At 50.7% G+C, this 18,914-nt stretch overlaps 2 protein-coding genes across 16 annotated transcripts in view; one reads left to right on the top strand and one right to left on the bottom strand.

Annotated features, from left to right (window-relative positions):
- DIDO1 (death inducer-obliterator 1) overlaps positions 1–11,011 on the bottom strand; it is a 49,262-nt gene extending 38,251 nt beyond the window's left edge. For 4 of the 12 annotated variants that reach the window (XM_081557692.1, XM_081557688.1, XM_081557699.1 and 1 more), the window contains exon 1: positions 10,899–11,011. The gene's annotated coding sequence lies outside the window, so the exon portion shown is untranslated. Of the gene's footprint in view, positions 1–833; positions 961–3,120; positions 3,210–10,406; positions 10,754–10,898 lie in introns of those variants that run through there. The other 8 variants (XM_081557691.1, XM_081557689.1, XM_081557702.1 and 5 more) reach the window with 4 other exon arrangements.
- Positions 11,012–11,165: 154 nt separating this feature from the next.
- On the top strand, positions 11,166–17,576 carry GID8 (GID complex subunit 8 homolog). 4 transcript variants are annotated; one of them, XM_081557705.1, is made up of 5 exons: positions 11,166–11,200; positions 13,952–14,081; positions 14,950–15,146; positions 15,785–15,982; positions 16,680–17,576. In XM_081557705.1, the coding sequence occupies exons 2-5, from the start codon at positions 13,964–13,966 to the stop codon at positions 16,851–16,853; spliced, it is 687 nt and encodes a 228-aa protein (XP_081413831.1). In that variant the 5' UTR covers positions 11,166–11,200; positions 13,952–13,963; the 3' UTR covers positions 16,854–17,576. The 4 variants fall into 4 exon arrangements, with proteins under 4 accessions (XP_081413831.1, XP_081413830.1, XP_081413834.1 ...); XM_081557704.1 differs by having other exon boundaries at positions 11,166–11,363; XM_081557708.1 differs by having other exon boundaries at positions 11,166–11,611.
- The last annotated feature ends 1,338 nt before the right edge of the window (positions 17,577–18,914 follow it).

Genomic DNA, 18,914 nt, shown 5'->3' with positions numbered 1-18,914 from the left:
AGATACATGCATCCCAACGCTCACTGCAGCTGAGACACAGAAACAAACTAAATATCCACCAACAGATGAATGGATAATGCAGACATGGTATATGTATACAACAGAATATTACTCAGCCACAGAAAAGAATGAAATAATGCCATTTACAGCAACACAGACGGACCCAGAGATTATCATATTAAGTCAGAGAAAAACTATTTACAAAACAGCAATAAACTCATAGAAAACAAAGTTATGGTTACCAGAGGGGAAGTGCATGCTTGAGTAGGGAGGATAAATTAGAAGTTTAGAAAAAAAAAAGAGGCCTGAGCACACCAGGAGGTGTGAGCACTTCACATCAAGTGAAGACTGTTTGGCCTATCCCTTCCCAATTAGTATGTGCCCATTAACTGTTGTGGCGATTCTGCAATGGAATTAACACACATTATTTGATGCTAGCCATAACAGGGTCATGTTAGGTATCCACTGTTAAAGACGTCACCATCTAAATAAGAAGTGCACAAAGGACTGTTTAAGTTTTCTTAAAGGATTCCCAGGGCCACCAGGTGTGTGAGAAATCAGTCTGGTATTGGACACAGTGCCAACTTCAGGGACCCAAGGACAAGTGAGCCAGCCTGTGAAAAACTCAACCCTGGCTCTCAGAAGCCAAGTGGAAGTCACCAGGGATCTTGGGACAAATGTGTAAAAAAGGAAAAACACGTCCTGTTAACAGGAATATAATACAACCAGGACCTGGAACATCTGGAAAACACATACGAAAGAGACCCAGTCTGTGGGCTGCCCAGGAAGGGGCTCAGAGCCTCAGAGGCCCTCGTGGTCATAGAAAGACTTACAGTGTCAACAGCAGGTCCCATAACTCCACAGTCATAAAGAAGATGGGATCCCAAGTCCCCACTTCAATCTATCCCTTCCTCAACACGAAGATGAATCCCACCCTCACGAAGGCCCACCTGAAGCACTGGACACCATGTCCAAGCCCCACGACACACTTCCTCAACAAGCCATTGTGATGTTCACACAGGCATGCGTGCTGTGAGGGGCATGGCTGGCCAGAAAGCAAAGGTCACCAAGGGAACTAGCAGACAGTAAGGGGAGCGGCCAACTGCACAACTTTTAATTTGTGCCCTTTCTTATCAGAGCATAATTCACTTCACTTGAAACAGCCTGAATAATCAAATACTAATAAAGGACAGTTCTTGGTGGAAAATCAGAACTAAGTTAAAGATACACCTTATTCCTAAACTCATTGCTAAAATAAGTCTGCAAGAACACAGCCAACTAAGAAACAGAATACTTAGGAAGTGTGTTAGGCAAGAAGTTTCACAACAAGGTTGGGGCTGGGTCTCTGCAGATAACCCTTGACACATCTATGCCGTGTTAAAAGTGGGAAAAAGTAGGCCAGTCATACAGACGGTCATATCTATGCGTCAACCCCAAGTGCCAAAAAGGGCCCCAGGTTCCAGGTTACGTGGCTGGCAACCCTCATAGGTCCCTGTTACAAGTCTCCAGGCCTGCGAAGGCCACCCTTCTGGTCTCTGCTACAGCCAGGGTGCTTGGCACACAGGATGCAATAAATATCTGTTACATACAATGAGAAGTCTTCCTAAAGGTCACAGATATTATTTCTTTAAAGTCTCCAGCTAAACCACCTTCCTTGGAAGCACGTTGAAACCAGAACTACATAGCTCTGAGGAAATCGAAGAACATTTGTCTAGGGTTGGCCCAAAGGCCAAGTCAGAACCCAGGTATTCCATCTTGGGCAAGCTCCTTACAGGTGCTTCAGCTTCTTGGAGGTTAGAACAGGTACAGAAGCATTGTAGTCACCGAAACGAATGAGCACACATAAACTGCTCAGAACAGGGTCAGCCAGGGTGGACTGCCCACTGCAAACTGTTGCTAAATGGAGGCTCACTAAATGGAGGCTCAGCCTCCCCCATACCAACCAACAGGTACAATGAGGTATGTGAACACATAAACACACTGAAAAGATCTTAACATCTGCCTTTCCCTCCTGCAAAATGCCCAAGATCATAAGGCTCAAATCTCATTCCATCAAGTGTACAAATTACATGGATGTTACCTAAGGCCAACACACGAATTAAACAGTATCTTCAATTTCACTCACATGCTGTTGTTGTAAGGTCCCATCTCTAAGCTCATTGACTGGGGTGCTGGATTCAGAGCAGAAAACCTGCCCTGACCTCCAGGGCCTCCCAAGAAAGAATAGAGAGAAACCAAACGAGGGTGTGGGATCATGACCCATAGGCCTGAACCAGAAAGGGGATGGCAGGGAACCTCTCCCAGGGACGCTGAAAGTTAACCCTTTCTACTGTGAGGTCGACCAGAGAATAAAATACAACATAAATTTGAATCTTACATCAAATTGACAAGTGACGCAATAAAAGCTAAAAGTCTGCATTTTACCGCTAGGCACATACTCTTTCAAAAAATGAAACCGATTTTCTGAAAGTCTTTGTTGTTTTTTGCTTCCCATAGCATCAATTACCACATAACTATCCTAATGGTACCCTTTACAAGAGTAGTCGACTAGAAACAAGCGAAACAAAAGCGACAAAAACCACACTTAAGGGTGAAAAAAAAAGACCGACAGGGAAACTTCACCTCCTTTAGGATGTTTAGAGAAACTACCTTGCTTAAAAAAAAGGGTGGTGGTGGGGATTCAACCCTACGTTACACAGGTAAGGCAGAATCATTTCCACGGACCAGCAGCTAGACCAGGAACTTCTAGGAAAAAGCATCGCCCTGCTATAGGGTCACCCCGCTGCGGGTCACCGGGCGGCGTCCTGCTGGCGCACTTCAGTCCGTTCCGACCACGATCCAGCCCCTCGGACACGCCCGCAGCGAGCGGACGGGGCCCGGCCCCTCGGAGTGGACCCTGCCCAGCAGGCCGGCGCCCTCCGCCCCTCTCCAGCCCACGGCCTGCGCGGGCCTCCCTTCCCCCTCCCCGGGGCCGCCGCCATCTTCTCCGCTTGGCGGAGCGCGGCCGGGCGCGGGCCCCGCGGCGCCAGGCCGGCTGGCCTCAGGGCCCGCCATCCCCGCCCGTCCCACGCGGTCCCGCTGGCGGCAGCCCCTAAGCCTGCCGCCCCGGCCGCCACTCACCGTGGGCCGCAAGCCTCCAGGGTTTCGCAGCCCTTTCCTCCGAGCGCCGCAGAGTGGGCTGGCAGGGTTGGCGCCGGCCACCGAGACGCGGGAGGTAGAGGGGCCGCCCGCGCTGCCAGTGGAGGGAAAACGCCGGCCACCGAGACGCCGGTGGGTAGAGGGGCCGGCTGCACCCCAAGCAGCGCCCCAGCGCGGCGGGCGGAAGGAGGAGCCCGGCCCAGTCCCCGCCCCTGCCCTGCGCCTCACGGTGAACGAGTCCAAGGGCCAAAGCTGGCAGCGTAGGCGGCGCGGCTCCCGTCGGCCACCCTGGGCCCAGTTTGTGGCAGAAAAGGCGGGGACCTGGACGCAGGAGCAAGGCACTGCGCTCCTTTCCCGCTGGACTGCGTTCCCAGCTTCTCTGGAACTCGAGCCCGCTCCCTACCGGGCCAAACAGCTCAGCGCCTGGGCAGTTCCAGCCTCAGCGCACACAACCGGGCACACCTGCCTACGAGGGCTGCAAGGAAAGAGATCTGACGAATGATAACCCTCAACCTGGATTTTCTTCACTCAGTGCTGACTAGTATCAGTTAACGCCCCAGCACCTGTGCGCGCTTAGTCGCGTTGGACTCTGCAACCGCATGGACTCTTCTGTTCATGGGGATTCTCTAGTCAAGAATACTGGCGCCAGTTGCCATGCTCTCCTCCAGTGGCTCTTCCCAACCCAGGGATCAAACCCAGGTCTCCAGCATTGCAGGCAGATTCTTTACCGTCTGAGCCACCACGGAAGCCCCCCAGCACCTGCCCCTCCCCAAATACTCAACAAGCAGACTTCAGAGGGGAAACACTTGCTACCTTGGGACGCTGGCCCCAGGACAGTAACTCCTTGGCTGAAGACCTTTTGTCTCCATCACTGCCTTTACAGCTCCCTGCTTCCACATTCCTTAAAAGCAGGAACCCCTCGGCAAAAAGTGCCCTGTGTGTAGTAAAGCTGTACCCAAGACCCTACAGAGGCCTGCCAGGTGCTTCCCTAGGGGAGCACTAGGGGCCTAGAAGCAGGTGTGTTCTAAATAAGCATCTGGAAAGACCACACAGCCTGCCAGGCTCTCAGAGAATGCCCCTTTTCTTCAAAGAATTTCAACACAGCTTGTTTCTGTTGGTGTGATTCCATTAGGACCACTTCCATCTGGAATCTTGCACAGACTAACTTCACACTCCAATATCTTGACCGTCTTCAGGCTTGTCCCATATGAGTGTAGTGAGAAGTTCAAAAACATGACAGATTGAGTTGAAACTGGCTTGAACCAGCAGTATGATCTTGGGCAAGCTGTCTGTTGAACGGGACTCATATGCTGGGGTGCAGGGGAAGCTCCCTGCAAAAGGCTCCCTAAATGGGAGCTGGAATGGGGAAATCCCACCCAGCCTCTTTGGCTGAAAATCTTTACGTGAAGCAAACCCAGCAGCAATGTCTTTCTACAAGGTGAGATTTTTTTTTTTTTTTAATCTGTGTTGTCTTTTCACTTTTTAAAAAAATTAATTTAACTGAAGGCTAATTATTTTACAAAATTGTAGTGGTCTTTGCCATACATTGACATGAATCAGCCATGAGTGTACATGTGTTCCTCATCCTCCCACCTCCCTCCCCATCCCATCCCTCAGGGTCATCCCAGTGCACCAGTCCCGAGCATCCTGTCTCATGCATCGAACCTGGACTGGGGATCTATTTCACATATGATAATATACATGTTTCAATGCTATTCTCTCAAATCATCCCACCCTCATCTTCTCCCAGGACCAAAAGTCTGTTCTTTACGTCTGTGTCTCTTTTTAACTCGTGTGCAGCTTCAGGTGGGCACTGGGTCATGTGAATGACACCGAGGATCGGGCTGCCGAACAGGAGGAAGCTCTGGGCAGAAAGCTCAGGGGACAGAAAGGAGACCCCAACAGGAAGCCCCACCTGTGCCACTACAGTACTTGGGCTGGGGATGGCAGCTCAGGAGGGCGCTTGGGCGGCAAAGGAAAAGAAACTGCACCTCCCCACCCACCCCTGCAACTGGCCTCCTTTCTAATCTCCCAGCGGGAGCTGGCCGTGACCATGGGCTACAGGGCTCAGAGGCACCTGCCACCTGTGGGAGGAGTCAGGCCCTTGTCCTTCTACAACCTCTTCAGGTAATTTGGTTCACCTGCTGTCACTCCTCACAGGAGCTGCTCTTCCCTGGTGAAAAAGGCCTTTCTAGAACTGCAGTTTGGGTACTTTTAGTTGAAGTCTACTAGCTAAGAAGGGACTTCCCTGGTGACTCAGACGGTAAGGAATCTGCTTGACATGCAGGAGGGCCGCGTTTGATGTCTAGGTCAGGAAGATCCACTGGAGAAGGGAATGGCAACCCATTCCAGTATTCTTGTCTGGAGACTCCCATAGACAGAGGAGCCTGGCAGGCTACAGTCCACGGGGCTGCAAACACACAACTGAGCAACTAACACTTTCACTTTCATTGCACTTTCAGCTAAGGAATACCTTCTCCTAACAAAGTTACTTTAATAGCTAAACCCAGAGGAACAAACAGGTTTAAAAGGAGTCTCCAGTTGTCTCAAATACCCCAAATACACAAATAAAAATCCTGAAGTTCAGGAAACTGACAACAACAGTGGTTCTGAGGAAAGGAAGCTAAGCAAGCTTCCAGGCCTCAAGGGGTTTCAGTCTTTGAGGAAAAGTATGGGAAAAGTACGACTGATGCATCCTCAACACGTGTGGACACCAGGTCCTGCCACCAACACCCATGAACAATTCTGAGGAAATGTATGAAGGCAGAAAGGCACAACCGGAAAGGTCAGCCATCGTTTTGGAAGACCCCTTCCCGGTGCTCGGCCTCCTCTCGCCCCTGCGTTAAGCCTGGTGTTCGGCCTCCTCTCGCCCCTGCGTTAAGCCCAGGGGGAAGCAGGGTCCTGAGCAAAGCACCCCTCTCCTGGTGGTCAAGTGCAACCCCACGAGACAAGGTACTGTGTGTCAGGACCCTCTCCAAGGACAGTTTACAACCAGATGAGGCAGCAGCCAAGTCGCTTTATTGTTACTGTTGTTCAGAATTCAAGGGCGAACAGGCTAGCACCCACCCTGCAGGCAGGCCAAGAAGGGGTCAGGAAGTCGGGGTCAATGGTAGGGCCCACTGTCTGGCCCTGGGGCAAGGTCCCCAGTGAATCTGGACCCAAACTCAGACCTAGGCCTGGGCTAGAGGGGAAATGTCCAGGAAAAGAGAGGAAACCAAGGGCCAAAGTCATGGTGGGACCCCCTCCTTAGCTCCTCCTCCCTGACCTTGGTCAGCACTGGGTGTTTCTGAATAGCTAACGCAGGTGCCCTCTAACCCCAAGGGCCATGGGCTGCAGGGCTCAGACTTCAGAACAACGCTGGTTAGTCCTACCTTTCAGGATGGCTCCTGATACTGAGACTACTTTCCCCACAAATTTAGTGAAAAGTAAATAGTTAACTTCAGAAGAAATATTTTAATAAGTATGAGGCATAAGAACCGTATTTCCTTGCTGGATGGTTTCGAGTCTCTAAAAGAACACACCAAATAAAAAAGCCAGAAAAATCAACTCCTTTCACAGAAAAGCAGTTTTGACAGAAAAGCAGTTTAAGAGTAAAGCAGACACAGCACGTGCCGTGCTGCCTCCACCACACTGTGCCTAGATTCAGCATTTCCTCACAAGCTCGTCCGTCACACCACAAGAGCAAGTGACGAAAGAGAAAGGTGAAACAGGCCCACAGATCTGAACCAAATTCCGAAGGCAGCTGGTGAGCAGGAACAGGAACCTCCCTCCACATGGCAGGAGAGGATGGTCAACTGAAACAAGGAAGGTCCCAGAGCAGGGCCACAGGCGCCAGTCCTCAGACGCAAGTACGCATCGACAAGTAACTGTTGTTGTTTAGCCGCTGTCGTGTCCGACACTTTGCGACCCCACAGACTGTAGACCGCCAGGCTCCTCTGTCCATGCAATTTTCCAGGCAAGAATTACTGGACCTGGTTGCCATTTCCTTCTCCAGGGGATCTTCCTGACCCAGGGATTGAATCGGTCTTCTGCACTGCAGGAAGATTCTTTACCACTGAGCCACCAGGGAAGCCCTAAGTAACTGTACTGGCTACATTTTAAGAGATTATTTTTTCCAAAATGAAAATACTTGAAAAGTGAAAGATTCACAAAAGTCAGGTCTAACAGTGGCTTTTTGGATTTATCCAAAAGAAAAAAAACATGTAATTTCCTGTGCTTGCCTGGATCACAGAAACAAAATGGTGAAAGTGAGAAAAGCGTATTTGAAGGAAATCTCAACAAGAATAACACAAGTCGAGCTATTAGGAAATTTCAAAAAGATACCCAGAAGATTTTATTCTGAAATTTCAACAAATCAATATAGGAGACCAAGAATGTTGCCTTTTCCAACTATATAGAAAAATGAAAAATCCTGGGATTCTGTCAGGCATACAAAAATTCCTCTCATTCCAATGGAAAGTAAAAGCATTTAAAGAGTAAACATAAGAGGATTTTAAAGTCAAAAAAAGAAAAAACAAAATTTGGCAAGTGTTTTTAAAAAGGAATACATGGTTATCAATTGAAACAATGGCTCATCTTTATTCAGTGTTTCTATCTCCCATATCAGACATCTGATCAGAACTGGGCTCATGCAAAAACAAAACAACCAAAACCAAACAAAAACAAGAAACCCCTTAAAGCATATAGATAAATTTTCAATAGCTGTGCACATATGAGTTACAGGTGTTTATATACACACGTGCATGTGTCTGTATCTATAACCAATGTACTTATCAAAGCCCTCTCTAGGTAGGAGGGAAGGGAATGGAGAGTTTCAGCAGAGATGGTCAGCAAACAGCCCACTGACTGGACAGGGTAGGTAAATTGCCACTCGAGCTTGCTGCCTGTGCCCCACCGTCCAGCCCAGCCTTCAACCCACCCCATGTGTTTTAGGTAGCATCATGCTGGACAGTTTATGTTACATCCTCTGCAGAATTTAAAAACTTAAGAAAAATATTATTCTAAAATATTACTTTACCCATCCAAAGAAACTTATGACATCAGTGCTTGCTGGTTTAGTGGTATAATCCAGAAAAGGAAATACAGTCCAGCAGGGAGGGGGAGGGCGACCATCTCAGACCCCATGACACATGCTTCACAGGATCTTCATTCAGCTAATTCATCTGGATACATGCAGTAGAACTAAACAGTAAAAACAGTCTTCCTTACTCCTTTCAACAGCTTCAGGATGAATCCGAAAACAAGACCCTGAGTAAAGTCAAGGCTATGGCACTTGGCCTTTTGGAGTTTACTGCCCACTAGTGGAAGGACATCTAGCCATTACTGGTTAGACAGCATGACCAACTCCAAGGACAGGAATTTGAGAAAACTTTGGGAGATAGTGGAAGACAGAGGAGCCTGGCGTGCTGCAGTCCATGAGGTCAACAAGTGTCGGACATGATTTAGCAACTCAACAACAACAAGAACCGATAACAATTCTGAGCAGCCATGTCCAATCAGCCTATGCCTTACCCTGAAGAAACAGGTTTGATTTGCCAAATTCCCTGGAAAGCAGGGCTCCAGCATTCAGGGGTTTGACTTCATGCCTTGAGGGTTTGAGAGTAAGGCAGAAACACCCTCCAAAACACTGCGGTTCTGTAAAAAGTGCCTGACACCTGGTCATTGAATAGTCCAGGATTTGATTAAAGGAGGCACTGTGTATTTTATTTTCAAAACACATTTCCTTTTAAAATAATTCTTGCATGCTCCTTTAAAACTAATAAACCTTAACAACTCTCCTTAAAGAACTGCTCAACTTCCCTGATAGTCCAGAGGCTAAGAATCTGCCTACCAATGCAGGGGACACCAGTTCGATCCCTGATCTGGGAAGATCCCGCATGTCTCAGGGCAACTAAGCCCGAGCACTACAGAGCCGCACTCTGCAAGAAGAGAAGCCACTGAAATGAAAACCCTGCACACCTCAACTAGGGAAAGCTCTCACGAAGCCAGAAATTAATAATTTTTTTTTTTTTTTTTAAATAAGGGACTGCTGATCTGTGTGATTCAGTGCCATTCTCAACTTCTTCCTCTGCTTTCACTCCACTGGGACTGCTGTTTTCCATCCTTTGTCCATTTCTGCTGAGACAGCTTTTAGCGAAGGCCTTCACCCTCACTCGCTCATCTGTTCCTGCACATTCTCAACAAGTATCTACGGAACCCCTGCCACGTACTAGACGCTTCAGTTCCTGTGAGGGTCAGATGTTGGTGGGAAACTGTGACACTATCAGGCATCAGTGACATAGAATGGTGTGCTGAAGGCAACGAAGGGATCATTTAGGAACCAGGGGAACACAAAGCGGCAGACGACACCCTGCTCGTCGGGATGGTACTCCTAGGCACTGGCCTAGGAGTGCTGCACACAGACTCATCTCCTAATAGCCCAGAGGAAGGGTAGGGTGCTGAGGCTTTCAGCTGTGCTCACTCTGTACAGGCAACTGGGGAATCGCTGATGGGTGTGAAGAGGGGGCCAGGGACAAGAGAGTAACCCTGCCTGCTGTATGGGTTTCAATAGGAAGCCAGTATCTGGACAGAATTAAAGCGGAGCAAGACCACTTCTGGGGGTGAGGAGCCATTAACCTATGATCCGCAGAGAAGCGCAGCTGAACCTTCTTTAGACTGGAACATCCTAGCTTTTTACGGCACCGGATTCGTGCTTGTGCACCCTTGAAAAGAATTTTAAAAATCTGCAGCCCCTCGCCCACTGTAAAGCTGGTGTGTAAAGTTGTTCAGAGGATTAAGTTCTTGAAAAGGATGTAATTGCAGACACACTGCATTTGCATTTTAAATAGATTAGGGCCAAAGCTTTGGACTTGCAGATTTAGCTCAGTTCACTGACGGGAAATATCCACAATTAGTCGTCTTTGTCTAATCTGTTTACCAAATTGCACTTACTTTCTTCAACAAGTCCCACTGCATTTCCACGCAATCACGCGAAACCATCTAACCCTGACTTTTAACAGGAAGACATTGGAGTTCATCGGATGGAATAAAGGGCTGCCTGGCTGCCTCTCAATTTCCTTCCCGAAGGGTTCTAAAATCTTTTAACTTGACTCTTCAGCAACTGGAAAACGGGGACGACAGAGGATGAGTCGGTTGGATGGCATCACCGACTCGACGGACAGGAGTTTGAGCAAGCTCCGGGAGTTGGTGATGGACACGGAAGCCTGGCGCGCTGCAGTCCATAGGGTCGCAAAGAGTCGGATACGACTGAGCGACAGAACTAAACTGACCTGGAAAACGAGACCCTGCTCTGACGTAATCTGTACTCTTCTCCCGTGGACGCACAATAATAACCGAATAAACTCGCAAATGTCTTCCTGCGCCTCTGCGACCCCCGCCCCAGGACAGGAAGACCCTCCGCTCCTCGAGCAGCGGCCGCAGCACCTCGAAGCCTTAGCTGCACAGGTCTGCGGTCTCCGCCCAACCTGAGCGCGGATTCGGAACCACGGGCGGGAAGGACCGCCGGGCCCCAGGGAGGTTCCCTGAGGGCAGGTCTGGCCCTGAAGACTTGTTCTGGAGCGAGCTGGTGTGCGCTCCCCGCCGCGGTCACGTGCCCCGGAGCCCGCCCCAACCGTCGGAACCGAGAGCTCCCGCCGTCCGCGCTCGAGCGGCTCCTCCCGGGCCTGCGCGAAGGCAGGCACTGGGTCGGGAGGGTCACCTCCTTGGGCTGAGCGGAGCACCGGCGCCTGTACTCCCTTCCCGCCCCATGCCCTTGGGCTTACACAAACGATGGGAAGGACGCTGGGACCTTCGCTTCAGTCTAGATGTCTCCGTCCCGGCGCGAAGTTCCCCTACACCGACGCCTCCACGGCAGCCATCTTATCCAGAGGCAGCCGATGCCTTTTGACTCTCGCGCCAATCCGTAGAGCGAAGGAGCCGTGAAGGGAGTTCTGCGCAAGGACGGAAGCTGAAGTCCCGCGTTTCCGGGCGGCCGCCGCACCCCGCTCCCTCGTGAAAGCACTTGATTGGCTGCCGACTCGCGATCTGGCGATCTCGCGGGAAGTGGCTGAGGGGGCGGCCGCCGGTGCGTTTGCCCTCCCGTTCCCCGCCCCCGCCTCCGCCTCCGCCGCGGCCCCCGCCTCCGCCTCCCAGTCCCCGGCGCCGTCACCTCCCCCTCCCCGCCCGGCCCCGCCCGGCCCTTTGAGCGGCCGCGGAGACCGCGCAGCGCGGCAGGCGGGATCCGCACGGTAAGATGGCCGCGGCGAGCCCAGGCGGCCGGGCCTAGCGTCCCCGCCAGAGTGCGGCGGCCGGGAGGCGGAGGGCCGGGCTGGGGTCGGGGCCAGGGAGGGATCGAGGCGGGCCGGTGAGGAGGCTGACCGGGCTGCGGGGTTGCGCCGGACGGCCTACGGTGCAGGGGGCCTGCCGGTTTCGGACGTCTGAGCAGGTGTCCTCGGGCCGCGTTCTCGGGGGAGGCGGCGCCCTCAAGAGTTTCCAGGTCCAACTGTCTCCTCTTCCTAAGGCGGCGGAGTCCGGGCGTGGACTCGGTGTTTGTTGTTGATGGAGCATGTTTAGAGGGGCGGCGACGCCTGCTGGGAGGTGATAGTTCTTCACAAGTCGCACAGGTCTGCGGCGGAAACTGTTTGCACCAGGACTGCGTTCGAGCAGACACTGAGCTGCCGAGACAGGACGTTGCTCGTGCGGCGAAGGGTTCCTCGCCGTCCGCGCTGTTTGTGGGGTGTTTACGTGCTCAGTTTTTCCTGCACAAAACAGAATGGGCCGGTTCTCCAAAGTTGTTAACTTTCCAGTACTGCTCTGTCGCCCATGAGTAAGAGTTTGCCATGAGTTGCGCTAGTGGCCGCAGCTTAGAGAAATGACCTTGTGTGAGGGACGGCCCCTTGGTTTTGTCTCAGACAAGTTCTCTTCTGCGGATCAGAGTTGGGCATGGCATCCCCCGGCGACCGAGGACTTTATCTTGCTCCCCTTTGCTTCCCCACCGACACTGTCTCCCTGGGCGATCTCTGGTGAACTCTTGGCTTTCTGTCATTTTGTGGTGGATATTGCCCTAATTAACGTGTCCATCGCCGAACTGGAGACCTGTAATCCAGGCGCCTGCTTGACTTCTACTGTGGGTCTGATAGTCACCCCAAACTCGCCCGACTCCTCAAACCTGTTCCTCTCCCAGTCTTTCCTCATTTGGGATTCCATTCTCCAAGGTCTCAAGCTTGAAACCTTTCCATGGTCCACGAATCTTTTATCCTTTCCTGCTGGGTCCAGCAGCAAGGCCCATTGGCTCAGTCCACAGTGTCTTGTGAGCTGTGCTCTTGGTTCTTCCACTGCTGTCCTCTTGTTTGGGTGGCTCCTCACTGGTCTTCCTGCTCAGCTTTCACCACCTCACAGTCATCCCATGCCCACTGGGAAACCAGAGCCATCTTTTAAATTGCTTTTATTTATTGAGGTAATTGAGCATGTGCTTTGCTTTACATAAAGTAATATCCACAATATCTATGTCAGTTACAAAGGATAAAACTGAAGTGGACAGTGGGTGGGCTCACCACCCATCCTGACACCCCTGCTAGTGCTCCCAGGGCCCCCTTTCCCGTGGTAACCACCTCCTGAGTTTCAGGGTTCATGCTCTTACTTGAAAAAATAATAAATAGTTTTTGCAATGAATGTATTTACTACCAAGTAAAAATTGTGTAACTTGTTTTGTTTTTGTTCTTTAAAAAACTGCTACTCTTGGGTCTGTGCTGCAACTTGCTCTCTTCATGCAGCTGGTTTCTAAGTCCCCTGTGTGGGCCTGTTCATGTATTTTAACTGCTTTGGTAAATTCTGTTCCATTGATACAGTCAGTGGTCCTAAAATCCACAAAACTTTGAAAACCAAAACTTTTTGGTCTTGTTTTTTTAATTGATTTCATGGCAGAACCTGACCCTGCAAAAGCTATTTAGTAATTTCTGTTCCACTGGGTGTGATCCTCTTGGGTTTCACTGAAGCAGTCATGTCCAATCGTGGGGTGCTGCCGTAGACCCCAGGGAGGATGTCTTGTGATACATGTACCAAATAGTCTTTGTACAACCTGAACAATTCTGAAGTCAGAAATGTCTGCCCCAGAGCTTTGGTCCTTTGGGACTGCGGTCCTATGAACCATCATTTGCTTGTCCCAGCTACTATTGACTAACTCCTATGGCAGTCTCCACAGTGTTGCCGTCCTGAACAGTGACAGAGTTGTCTGTGTCTGGGACACAGTAGGCTGTTTTTCGGGGTCCCAGCTAGCAGAAGAGCCATCAGCGAGGAGCGGAGCACACACGCACAGCCTTGCAGAGTGGTGCCAAGTGTGTTGCTGTGCCGTCCGTTCTGACCGCAGGGTAACGGGGCTCAAGAGACCACGCACATGTCTGGTGTTGTCAGGCTGCTTCATTTCTGTCATCCTGGAGAGTGTGTGAGATGGCTTGTCTTGAGCACACACATCGAAGCAGGTGAATCTTCAGCTTGTACCTCTCCATGCCACCCTGTGCTTAGAGGAGCGTCCATCTATTAACAGACTGCTGCTGGGCCTGAAGGGCCTTCATCTGACCAGGACTGACCTCTTGACCTCCTGGTCCTCAGACTCCTAGCTCTTCCTCGTGTTCATCCTGCCTTCTGAACCCCCCAACCTTTTTTCTGGTCCCTGAGCCTGTGTTTGTGTCTCAGGCCCTCTGCATGTGCTGTTTTCCCCATTTTAAGTATCTTCCCTCTCTCCACCCTTTGGTTCCTGGTCACTGTGTTTATATCTGAAATGATCACAATTGTGAGAATTTGTCACCAATTCTTAAAATATACTTTTTTTCCCCTGTAGAAATAAATCAGAATGAGTTACACAGAAAAACCCGATGAAATCACAAAGGATGAGTGGATGGAAAAGCTCAATAACTTACATGTCCAACGAGCAGACATGAACCGTCTCATCATGAACTACTTGGTCACAGGTGAGAGCTGTGCTACGGGTGCTGCCTCTTGGGCACCATTCTCCCTTTCTGGGCTCACAAGCAGGACTTTACCACTGGAGGGTCCTGAAAGTTAGGTTGCGTTCAGGCATCATGGAAATGCAGTGCTCTTGTAACAAACTTGTAACTACCATTTTAAAGAGATGTCCTCTTTTGGAGATGAAATCATGATTCCAGTTCTCTGAGATCTAAAGAAAAAACTTATTTCTTGGCCTTTGACATTTTTGCAGTTGATCTACAATGTGCAAAAGTACATTTAAAGTCTAAGTAATTAATTTCTTCCGGCCAGTCTGGTAAATGATACTGGACTGTTTCTAGAAGGTGTGTCCAAGTCAAAAGAAGAAAGGGGGGGGGGGGGGCCTGTGGAAGGAAATGCGAGTGCTCTGATAATACCCCGGCCTCCTGACCCTGTGGAGGAGAGGGTCGCTCTGCAGAGGTGAGAAAACCCACATGTCTCCAGAAAGTGAGTCTCCTTCCTGGAGTTCCCAGTGACCTGGCCCCCCATCAGTCTCTGAGATTGAAGAAACTATGTACTCATCCACAATGGGAGGGCACCGTGCTGCCCCTGGAGCAGGTTGGCAGCTTCTCCACACAGGTCTGGACCCCAGTGCAGGGGCCTCAATGCCCATCCTCCCCTGACTGAAAGTTAGAGTGGGGGGGCGGGGGCAGGGCAGGTGGAAGGAAAAGAAGTGTAGCTGGTAAGTCACAGAGGTGTTAATCCCACATCCCAAGAAAGTGCAGTTCTTACTAGAGGTTTTCACTCACAGAGGATGGACTTGCTAGAGATAAAAAGCCCTGGTGTTGGTATCTTGCTGATTTTCCAAGCAGTGAAGATAGTTTTCTTTTCCAGAGGGCTTTAAGGAGGCAGCGGAGAAGTTTCGAATGGAATCTGGGATTGAACCCAGTGTTGATCTAGAAACACTTGACGAGCGAATCAAAATCCGTGAGATGATACTGAAAGGCCAGATTCAGGAGGCCATTGCGCTCATCAACAGCCTCCACCCAGAGCTGCTGGATACAAACCGCTATCTCTACTTCCATCTGCAAGTGAGTTGCTTGCAGACACTTGATAATTAAGGTTCTTCATGTTAGGCATCCCCAACTTCCAGGCCACAGACCGATACCTCCTATCAGGTCAGCGGCAACATTACATTAGAAATAAAGGACACAATAGATGTAACGTGCTTGAGTGATCCCAAACCATCCTCGCCCTACCCTAGTCTGGGGAAAAATTGTCTTCCACAAAACAGGTCCTTGGTGCCAAAAACCTTGGAAAGTGAACGTGTTAGTTGCTCGGTTATGTCCAACTCTTTGTGACCCTGTGGACTGTAGCCTGCCAGGCTCCTCTGTCCATGGAACTTCCCAGGCAAGACTACTGGAGTGGGTAGCTGATCCCTTCTCCAAAAAGCTTGGGGACGGCTGCTTTCTGTTATTGAGAGGTAACAAGGCTAATTTCGTTAGAATATTGCTGTAATTGACGAGGGAAGGGGTTTAAGTTAGCTGCTCTGCCATGTATCTCAGAAGCTGTTTCTTGCTTTGAAAATGAAAGTTTAGGAGCTTGGAGGTACTCAACAACTCTGTCCTCTGAGAGGCCCTTTTCATAAGAAGCAGGTGCAGCCCTGGGATTAGGGGGTGTCGCTGGCTGGGCGCAAAGTGTTCACCCTGTCTGCCTGGCCCCCAACCAGCAACAACACTTGATCGAGCTGATCCGCCAGCGGGAGACGGAGGCGGCGCTGGAGTTCGCCCAGACCCAGCTGGCCGAGCAGGGCGAGGAAAGCCGCGAGTGTCTGACCGAGATGGAGCGTACACTGGCCCTGCTGGCCTTTGACAACCCCGAGGACTCACCCTTTGGAGACCTGCTCAACATGATGCAGAGGCAGAAGGTGGGCTCCAGGGGAGCCAGAGGGCTTCCGTCCACACCCTCTGTGGATATTCAGGGCAGGATTTCCAAAGAAATGGGGTGGTGTGTGTGGTGTGACCAGGACACTGCTGGGAGGGCCCCACTCTTTACGTGTGTGATACTAGGAGCCCAGGGTGTTGAGACCCTTAAACAATAGTTAAGCCTCTTTGCCTATTTTTTGTTTATCTGAGGTGGCTTCCTATGGGTGGAGACTGTTAGGAACAGATGTGGGATTTGATGAAAATCCCACACTTGCTTTGGATACTTTTGCACTCTCTGTCACGGCTTCTGTGTTCCCACCAACAGGGCAGCTCCCTGACCACAGTTCCCCTTCCCCACCGCCCTCACTGCCTTGAAAGGAGCATGTCCTTGGGATCCACATCAGGTGTCCTCCTAGGGCTTGTTGGAATGGAACTGGTCTCTGCTCCCTGCCAGTCCCCTCGTGCCCAGCTCCTGGCATGTGATCATGTCTAGGCCAGATGTGACATCTGCTGACCATACCGTGTGCCCCTTTACATCCCCAGAGTGCCCGACAGTCACAGGCTTCATGTTTGTTTAAATAAGTAGCCAGCCTCTCATGTAAAAATGATTTTGAAGACGTATGAGATGCATCTTATAATGGCTCCTTTTTGCAGGTGCTCTGTGTGTGAGGTGGTTTTTATTGGCTGTCCATTTTCTAGGTGTGGAGTGAAGTGAACCAAGCTGTCCTGGATTACGAGAATCGTGAGTCAACACCCAAGCTGGCAAAGTTGCTGAAACTACTCCTTTGGGCTCAGAATGAGCTGGACCAGAAGAAAGTAAAATACCCCAAAATGACAGACCTCAGCAAAGGCGTGATCGAGGAGCCCAAGTAGTCTGTGTGGGGCCCCGCTGCATGGCCCCGGGCCCGCGGGCGCCACCTGGGACTGAAGATTTTTACAGCAGCAGAGAACTCTCTTCTCCCTTCTTTTACTGTTTGTGTTTTGTTTTGTTTTTTTGACCCAGCATCATTTTGAAAGGGAAAAGTGGCCCTTTTAAGTACTGGAAAACTCCCAGTGCAAGATGCCGTCTCTTCTGGAAGGCCGGCGAGGACTGCCCCATGGCCTGTGCTCAGCGTTCTGGGCACTTCAGCTCCTGAAGGCACCTCATCTTAGGGCCGCTAGTCCACTCGAGGCCCTGCTCAGAGCACCAGGCAGCACTGATGACCGTCTAGCTCTGTCAGCATCCAGGAGGACAGTGTGTCCTCCTCCTCCTCCATCTCGGCCGGCCTTCATGTAGAAATGTTTTCTTTCCCTCTTTGGTTTTTGGTTTGTTTTTGTTTTTTCATAGGAAAGACTATATGAATTTGTAAATCCCAGTTCAAAGACTTCTTTTGTGCGAGGGCACTAAGTTTGGTTGTCTTCCTGTTTGGTCTGGGTCGTGTGGCTTTGGGGGAGATGGGTGTGTGTGTGTGTGTATGCAGGGTGGGCTGTGTGTTTTTTAATTTTTTAAATATATATTTTGGTGCTGTACGTGGTGAGAGACTCTTTCCTAGTGGATCAATGAACCATCTCTCCTGGGCAATTTTGTTGAAAATAAAGGTTTCTCCTCAATTTCAAGAATGACCACAGTGGTCTCTCAGAAGTGTTCATCATCTCGAGCACAACTTTTGCTTTTGGGGTGCTTCCCCAGGGTGACCATAGTGACACTGTCTGGTACCTACAGCCAGAAGGGGGCAGCTCCGTGTGACACATGATGGTGCCAGGCGTGCGCTATGGTGCAGTGGGCTCCGTGACCCGCACTTCTGCCTCTCTGTCAGCCAGTCTGGCAGACGTCCAGCTCCTGCTCCCTCACGTCTGTCCCCTGCCCGGTGTCCACTGCCATCAGTGAGTCCTGAGTGCAGGCTCAGACGCTGGGGTTCAGGGCAGGTGGCCCAGGGTACCAGTGCAGAGTTGCCGGCCCTCAGTGAGGCTGGTGGAGGTGGAGGGGCCCCGGCGTGCAGAGCTCCCGGGGCTGGTGACCCCTGCACATCCTCAGGTGGGAGCACCTGCGTGGCTGGGATTCAGTTCTCACCTGATCCGTCCCACAGGGTGGGCTGTGCTGGCACCTGGGCTCCACAGAGACGCACACCATCAGCAGACGAATCTAGAGAGTCTGTTGGCCTTGGTGCTCAGCTGGGCAGGTCTTCGGGGAGGTCAGTTCTGCTCCAGCTGCAGGGCCTCTCGGTCACATCCCCACACTCAGTGTTTGTCCTGCAGGGTCTCTGGCTTCAGCTCCTCTTCCCACTCATTCCGGCTGCACTTGGAGGCTGCAGGTCTCTGGTTTTCAGTGGGTACAGTTTCAGGCAGGGTTTTCCCTCCCCAGTCACAGAGCAAAGGCAAAAGCGCTGAGGTCTTTGTAGATTCTCAGGAGACCATCAGGCCCTGGACTGGCCCTTAGAGCTGCCCTTTCGGCCTTGTGAGCACTGGGAGGGGTCCTTTGCTCACCCCCTGGAAGTGATGAGCTTCAGCTCTGTCTCAGTCATCAACTCAGATGTGACCTTTCTGTATGATCATTTCCTCTTAAGATTTGGGAATAAAAGTAGGGAGAAAGGGGCCTTGAATCTTCAGGTGATAGTTAAATACAGCAGAAGCTGAAGAAAAATATTAGGGAAGTAGAGGTAAAACTACACTTCGAAAAGCACTAAGTAATTCAGAATATTCCTATCCTTTATGATTAGTGTATATAAGATAATTTATGTGCATCATTAACATACAATCAATTTGACATTTTTCAAAATAGCGGGTTTGAGATGTATATTACTGGGTAAGAATCATCCATAAACTATGGGGACCTGAGTAGGGCCCGTCACGTGTAGGAAGTGTTGCTGAATGCTTAAGAGAAGTGCTGCTGGCTTGTTCACCATTTAGTCAGGGGCTTGACCAGTCAGTGCAAAGACCCATGTGAGCTGGGTGCCA

Source organism: Giraffa tippelskirchi, chromosome 13 (genome assembly GCF_054371585.1).
Source record: "Giraffa tippelskirchi isolate mGirTip1 chromosome 13, T2T-mGirTip1v1.2.pri, whole genome shotgun sequence".
Lineage (NCBI taxonomy): Eukaryota > Metazoa > Chordata > Mammalia > Artiodactyla > Giraffidae > Giraffa > Giraffa tippelskirchi.
The sequence above is the reverse complement of the archived record's forward strand: the minus strand, read 5'-3'. Positions and strand labels throughout refer to the sequence as shown.

Excerpts from the sequence above, each read along its gene's own strand:
- GID8 (XM_081557705.1), top strand. The coding sequence starts at position 13,964 with ATGAGTTACACAGAAAAACCCGATGAAATCACAAAGGATGAGTGGATG. Across the intron at positions 14,082-14,949 it reads CATGAACTACTTGGTCACAG|AGGGCTTTAAGGAGGCAGCG; the intron begins GTGAGAGCTGTG and ends TTTCTTTTCCAG. Across the intron at positions 15,147-15,784 it reads ATCTCTACTTCCATCTGCAA|CAACAACACTTGATCGAGCT; the intron begins GTGAGTTGCTTG and ends GCCCCCAACCAG.